The sequence below is a fragment of the Equus caballus genome, chromosome 10 (assembly GCF_041296265.1).
Source record: "Equus caballus isolate H_3958 breed thoroughbred chromosome 10, TB-T2T, whole genome shotgun sequence".
Classification (NCBI taxonomy): Eukaryota; Metazoa; Chordata; class Mammalia; order Perissodactyla; family Equidae; genus Equus; species Equus caballus.
In genome coordinates this window covers 86,229,568-86,236,959 of record NC_091693.1, presented here as the reverse complement: position 1 = coordinate 86,236,959, position 7,392 = coordinate 86,229,568, and the positions used below count along the sequence as shown (strand labels likewise).

The following is a 7,392-nucleotide window of genomic DNA, read 5'->3' as shown; positions in this document are numbered from 1 at the left end:
CTCCTGCGTAAGACTGAGCCAGGACCGGCTACATAATTTGTGTAGCCCATCACAAAATGAAATTGCAGGGTCCTTTGTTAAAACATTATAAAGAATTTCAAGAGGGCGACAGGAGCGCATTAAACAGTGTGGGCCCTCTAAAGCTCAGCCCTCTTGTGGCTGCACCAGTCACATCCTTAGACAGCAGGCCCGAGCCAAGCAGACTGAGATCACACAGAGTGGGTAGAACTTTAATTCAAGCGGGACCCCGATGTCTTCTGGTGACCAGTATTGGATTTCATCTATATCTGGGGTATGTTGTCTCCCAAGGCTGACCCAACAGAGAAAAATGAACTTCCATATTTTAAAAGAACACAAACAAAAAAGTAGACCCTTTCTTATACGAGTAGATTTAAGCCGGGAACATCTGAGAAGATTCTGACATCATCATCTGAGTTCCTTAAAGAGATAATAATTATGCCCCATTCCCTCTGGTCTAAGAGGGTTGATGAGGTTTGTTCTCAGTCACAATTACACAAAGGAGAAAAGAGAAAAACAGTGTGTGGCAAGGCCTGTTCTCAGCGACTGAAAGGTGAGATGAAATACGGACAGTGACAGTCTCAGATTTTCCTGAAGATGGAGGGCACATATCCATTTTCCTCTTGAAACACTGGCCCCATCCCTCTGTGCTTGGGATCAGGTTCTTTAGGGCCACCCGTAGCTCAGTGGTTCAGATCTGCTTTACAGACGTTATAAAATAGCGGACTCAGAGCCTTCAGTGCTGTGGGTGAGGAAAGCAGGTGAGCGGAGGCTCCTGAGAGCCTGGAGGAGCGGTTTAGGCTCGTTAAGCTGCTAGACTTTAGGAACACAAAGGTTTGTTTTTGCTTTTTTTTTAAAAAAATTTTCAGACCCAATTCCCTTGAGATTAATTGTTCAATTATAGATGCTCACCATTCACACTAGTTCAGGTCTTGGAGCTCTATATAAGCATTCACAGTAGTTAGAAAAGAAACAAAGTTCCCTGAGTAAGGACTTGAAGCAACAATGACATCTTCTATAGTGCAACAGGTATGTGGAGAGGGATTAAGAAGGAAGATCTGTGCTTTCTCTTCTTTGAGGTTTTCTTGAGAAGTCAGTTGTCCCCCTAACAATGCAGTTGCATTGCTGGCACATCGACTCTTCTTTCTTGCATTTTGGTCTGGTGCATGGAGAATGTGTAGGAATGTGGAAGATTGTCAGCGCAGGACTTAATATGAATTTGTCATAAAAGGCAGAGCCTTTTAAATATGTGAACAGGATAATGTGCTGCCTTTTGGCCAGTGCAGCATGTTTCCTGAGAAGATCTAGAATCCTGGAAAGGGTTACCTCCTCATAAGCGGCTGAGTAAACTGTTTATCACTGCTGTTCACCTAAGAGAAGCAGAGGATTAAGGCGGTCATCTGGTCTTTGCATACACAGTTGCATCCCTCTACTTTCTTAGGAGAAATCTTTTCTGGTTGAATGTATTTTTGAACGTTGTGTTCATCCCAACAAGGAAAGAAGGAAAGAAAAAGGAAGATGAGGGCAAAGGCACCTTTAATAATGCCCTTTCTGTATCAGGCATTGTGCTAAGACTGTTCATAGTATTATTTAATATGTTAAGATTCATTAACATTGAATATTTGATAAAAATTGAACAACTAAAAGAAATCAATAGGTTGGGCAAAGGCAAAATAATTCAAGGAAAGCAAAAAGAATGATTAGCAGGAAGAAGGACTTTGTAACGTCCCTTACAAGTCTTAAAAGTGGTTGCTAAAGCAAAGGAATATTTAATATGCAAGCACTGATCAAATTTAACGACAAGGCAAAAAGAAATGAGATCATATTAGAAAAATCAGAAAAGTCTTTATTATTGGTCATGGTCCTGCAGCTCAATCACTTTCTCAGGGGTGTAGAAATCAATTTATGTGAACAGTTGAGTAGAATAAAGTTAGACATGGTATCTATTCACAGACTGAATGGGCAAGCAATTCAGTATGTTCCAAATCTTGCTTTTTTGTGCCTGAGCCTCCTGTGGAAACATAACAGTGTGGAGAAAAGGCCAGATTTTCTATTCCAATCCTCATTGCAATCCTTGTATCTATATATGCTTACGTTAATAGGTTTAAAAAATGGAAAAAATGATACTTGAAGGATATAGCCTTTGAAAACATTGTTTTTGGCATTTAGCGTTCCACAGTTGATCTGAAACATGTAAAGATATGGCCACTGAAAGGTTTAAACTGATGATGGATCACTTGCAAGAAATATGCCAAACGTACCACGGAGAAAGATGATGATGAAGTGGAATTTATTTAAAAATATTGTTTGATGAAGTCACCAAGTAGTCATCTAATGTGCCCCTTCCTGCTCTGTGGCCAGTGTACAAGGAATGCAAACTTGCACATCCTATTATGTGTTTCAAAGAACTTTATTATAGTTCTTAGAGTTGACAGGCTAATTAAAGTTCCAGAATGCTCAAAGGCAGGGAAGTCAAGCTCCGTACCCTGTGATTTGAAGCTTAGAAGAACTGAGTAAGACTTTTCCAAAAGTGGTAAGGTAGGATGATTAACAATATCAAAGTCACTGAGCTAGAAGCACAAAGAAGTTTGCAATTAAATCTTAAAAGTTACTGTTGAGGAGTTGCCTTTAGGACAAGAATATTGTGTGTGTGTGTGTGTGTGCTTTTTTCATTAAAATGAAAGTATTTGTTATTTCTCCTAGCTTTACTTTCTAAGAAGTGAAGTGATTTAAAAATAAACTAAGAAAATTTTCTTTGGCTATCCTGTGCTTTTCAGTGAGCATTTTGAAGGTGATTAAAACTTTCCTTTCTATTTTATAAAACTGCATTTTCTCCCAGTCTTGTCTTCTGTGCTGGTGCTTAACTGGTCAGCAGGTGGCTAAGAAGGAATGGTAATTAACCGAAAAACTTGGTACCAAGATGGGGGAAAATTCCTTGCCTCTTGTTTTTATCTCCTACCTTTTTCCCTGTGAGGATGTAAGGAGGAACAGGAGACAAATGCTATATGCATATTAGAAAGCTCTACTGTAGCTGCTGAAAATGAATACAGTTTAGGAACCAATTGTATACATTTTAGAAATTTGGGGATAAAAATGTTTTGGCAGAACTATCTTTCAGGAATGTCTGTTGTTTCTTTAAGCAGCATTAGTTGACAGAGACCCCAAGTGCAGTTTGGTGGTGTTCCTATTATGGGGTTGTAATTACCCATGTCCCAGATGTAAAGATGGCTCCTTTTCCATCTTTATCTCCATTGCTAAAATGTGTCCCATCTTATAGTTAGACCGTTAGTTCTGCACAGGTGGGGACAGGATCCCAGAGCAGGAAGGATGAGGAGAATAAAATAGCCTTGGACTCAAAGCTCAGAATCAGTTGGAAAAAGCTTTTAATTTTATTCTTCTGTAGCTAACTCAACTGCTTCCATCTTTTTCTTTTTTAAATCACCACTTAAATTTGAGGACAAAGTGGGAAAGCCCCTTGACTCTGTACTGGCTAAGAACACCGGTCTGGGGAGCGCCAATGAAACCAGAAACCCTCCCCTCTGCCTTTCCCTCCTCTGCTCCACCCTCCTGCTCCTGGGTGTCTCAGAGATCCTGCGAATGTCTTCTGTTCACCCTTCCTTCTACTTGAAACAGGCTTTTTTCCCTTCTGTTCAAACCCTCTCCACCCATTGAGAGCCTGATCAAAAGCTCCCCCCTTGCTGGAGCATTTTTGTCTACCCCCGCCTGAAATTCTCTTGTCCATTTTTGATCTTTGGTGGCACACTTGCCTCGACCTCTCATCGGCTGGTTAATCACCGCTGTTCCTTTTTATCTGCGGTGCAGAATCATGAGGGTTTATGTATGGATGTGTTTTGTCTCTTCGGCTGTTTTGCAAACTCTGCAGCCCGAGACTAGCTCACGCTTTCTTGTTGCTTCCATTGTGTCTTGTGTCCTGTGGGCACTCAATAAACAGTTATTGATCTGCATGTGATGGTGCTCTTATGTCGCACTAATTTAATGGTTTTCTTGTTGGTAACTGGTCAGGTCATTAATGGTCAAAGGCTTTCTGCAATATTCCCAGTTATGCTTCGTGTTTAGATAGTGATTTTTTCCTTAATGTACGTTAAGAAAGAAAGTTATGCTACTTTGTGAACATGTTACATCCAAATATACATGTAGATGGCAGGATGCAAATTTTTATAGGCAAAATGAAGACACTGGGCCAACACAGAGAGGGCACGTGCTGTTTGGTTTTCTTGTGGTGGAGATGGCTTGCTTTCCTGGAGCCTGCCAGCCACCTGCTCCTAGCCCTCTGTGTGGCTCACACACTGGAGCTCCTCAGGCTGCCATCATGGCCTGCGGTGAGTTTTATGAGGCTCCAAGGAGAGGCCCCGGGGGAGCTGTACCTGCTCTTCACAAAGAAGTGAGTGCTGTCAGCTTTGGCCCCTGCCCACCTCTGATTTAGCTGTTCTGGCTGCCGGGATGCTCATCAAGGCTCCATGACTGGCTGAATAGGGTGCTTCTACCAGATCATTGGACAGCCTTAAATGTTTCTTCCCCTGTCAAACAACCTTAGCACGAAAAAACTGGAAGTACAGTGAAAATAACGAAACATGAATGAAACTGTTTTCAAATAAACTCCTGATCACACAAGACAATAGACTTCAATCAAATCAAAACTGATTATGTTCCAGACTCTTTTGAAGGAGAAGTCAATGTATTGTCTAGTAGATATCTATGTACATAAGGAGAAGCAAGAATAAACTTGCTTCTTCTTTTTCTCCTTGTTTTCCTCCTCCTCTTTCTGCTCCCTTTCCTCCTTCTCTTCCCTCCCTTCTCCATCCCCTCCCCTTCTCTCTCCTCACCCCTCCTTCTCCTTTTCATCCTCATTCTTCTTTTTAATTTCAGGCCTTGGCATAAACTAAGAGCTTACTAAACATTTTTGGTATAATTTGAATCAAAGCAATTATAGAGTAAATAATGATCATTTAGACTTATTAGGTTAGAAGTCTATAAAGTTGCAAATAAAGTTTAAGATAAATAAATGAGAAAGATCATAAGTAACATTTCAGCATAAATTAATTATCTTGCTTGAGTCTTCTACTTCTTTCCTAAATTTTTCTGTGATAGCACATATAAAACATAGAATATTTCATATTATCTGACAAAATTCCATGTGTTCTTGCTTTTTCTGAAGGAAATAGATTGCTCTGAATATGGAAATGGATCTTGCCCAGAAAATGAAAGGCCACTGGGTGTCCGAGCTGCCATGTATTCATTCATGGTGGGAGCCATATTCATCGCAGTGTTTGGCAATCTTGCCATGATAATTTCTATTTCCTACTTCAAGCAGCTTCACACACCAAGCAACTTCCTCATCCTCTCCATGGCCGTCACTGACTTGCTGCTGGGGTTCACCATCATGCCGTACAGTATGATCAGATCTGTGGAGAACTGCTGGTATTTTGGGCTTACATTTTGTAAGATTCATTATAGTTTTGACCTGATGCTTAGCATCGCGTCCATTTTCCATCTTTGCTCAGTGGCCGTTGATAGATTTTATGCTATCTGTTACCCTTTGCGTTATTCCTCCAAAATGACAGTTCCAGTCATTAAACGGTTGCTGCTCCTCTGCTGGTCAGTCCCCGGAGCCTTCGCGTTCGGGGTGGTCTTCTCGGAGGCCTACGCTGATGGAATAGAAGGCTATGACATCTTGGTGGCTTGTTCCAGTTCCTGCCCAGTGATGTTCAACAAGCTATGGGGGATCACCTTGTTTATGGCAGGTTTCTTCACGCCTGGGTCTGTGATGGTGGGGATTTATGGCAAAATTTTTGCCGTATCCAGAAAACACGCTCGTGCAATCAATAACTTGCCAGAAAATCAAAACAACCAAATGAGGAGAGACAAAAAGGCAGCCAAAACTTTAGGAACAGTGATGAGCGTTTTCTTATTATGCTGGTTTCCCTGTTTCTTCACAATTTTATTGGATCCCTTTTTGGACTTCTCCACTCCCGTGGTTTTGTTCGACGCTCTGACGTGGTTTGGCTATTTTAACTCCGCGTGTAATCCCTTAATATATGGTTTCTTCTACCCCTGGTTTCGCAGAGCACTTAAGCACATTTTGCTAGGTAAAATTTTCGGGTCACATTTCCATGACACTAATTTGTTTACTCAAAAACAAGCTGAATAGACTTACTCTGTATGAGTGAATTGAAGCAAAAGGACTGGAGCTGGAAGAAGGAAGTTGCTTAAAGAGAGACAGTGTGTGTATATGTGTGTGATTTTGGCCACCATAGAAAGGTCTTAGCTTCTGAGACTTGAGAACAAAAAAGAAATCTTCTCTTTAGACCAAAACCTCACCTTTTCAGGACACTTCTTATACCAGCTACTTCCAGGGGGAGAAAAATAAGAAAATTAAAAGGGACAGAGAAGATGAGGAAAAGCCAGGAATGGGATGAAGGGGACACACGAACACGTTTACACTCTTGGGAAGGGATCAAAACACAAGCCTAGCTTGAGGTCTGCTCCCTCTCACACTGCCACACACTCTTGGTGGGAGGGTTCCCTTCACTGTTTCTTCCTCGGTGTCTGACCAGGACATTTTGAACCATCACCTACTAAAAATTATAGGTAAGTATATATGTAAATAATTTTTAAAAAGCACGTTCTGTCATGAATCAGTCATTTGTTAGCTGAGAGTCAAGCCTTTGGAAGATTTTACTGTTGCGAGATTCAACGTTTTCTGAGTGAAAGAAGAAATGGAAACTGTGTGACTGAGGCCACAGGTTTCACGTACATTTTCATGTATCTTCTTAGCTGTGGCCCCTGGCAACGGTCTATTTTACGAGCAGGAGGATTCTTCCTCAGGCTCGTACACATTTTGTATTGCTAATTGCTGTTCTGATTTTTAATAAATGTAAAGCATATACCAAAAAAAGTTGTGTTTTGAATCTGTCATTCCTTTTTGCTCAATATTGACATAATTATTTTTGAATGGTAGAGTGGCGGGAGGAGCAAGCAAAGAAGAAGACCAATATCTGTATGCTGGAGGGTGCTCTGGGTACCAGAGACTTTATGTTTATTATTCGATGTCTTTTTAACTGCAAGCCGAGGCCCATTAGTAACCTGTAAAATCAATTTAATGGTCTGCAACCAGTGGTCGACTGATAAATGTTTAACAACCTGGCTTTGAAAAGGAAAAAGAAAAAAGCCCTGATTTGTAGAATTTGATGATTTCCCTGGTATATATAAAAAATCTTCAGTTAACTGATTTCAAGCTACAAATGCAATGTCAACTGGCCCTCAAAATTCCTGGAAAGTGAACAACCTACTTTGCAAGTGGGCATGAGTGGTCCCAGTATATCTGTGGCTTCAAATAATATTTTTAATGAGAAA

General features: G+C 40.8%; 1 protein-coding gene across 1 annotated transcript; it reads left to right on the top strand.

Annotated features, from left to right (window-relative positions):
- The first annotated feature begins 324 nt into the window (after positions 1 to 324).
- Positions 325 to 6,187, top strand: TAAR2 (trace amine associated receptor 2). The gene is made up of 3 exons (XM_014735629.2): positions 325 to 365; positions 2,486 to 2,489; positions 5,195 to 6,187. The coding sequence occupies exon 3, from the start codon at positions 5,267 to 5,269 to the stop codon at positions 6,185 to 6,187; it is 921 nt and encodes a 306-aa protein (XP_014591115.2). The 5' UTR covers positions 325 to 365; positions 2,486 to 2,489; positions 5,195 to 5,266.
- Positions 6,188 to 7,392: the final 1,205 nt, after the last annotated feature.

Coding starts and splice junctions, on each gene's coding strand:
- TAAR2 (XM_014735629.2), top strand. CDS start 5,267: ATGTATTCATTCATGGTGGGAGCCATATTCATCGCAGTGTTTGGCAAT.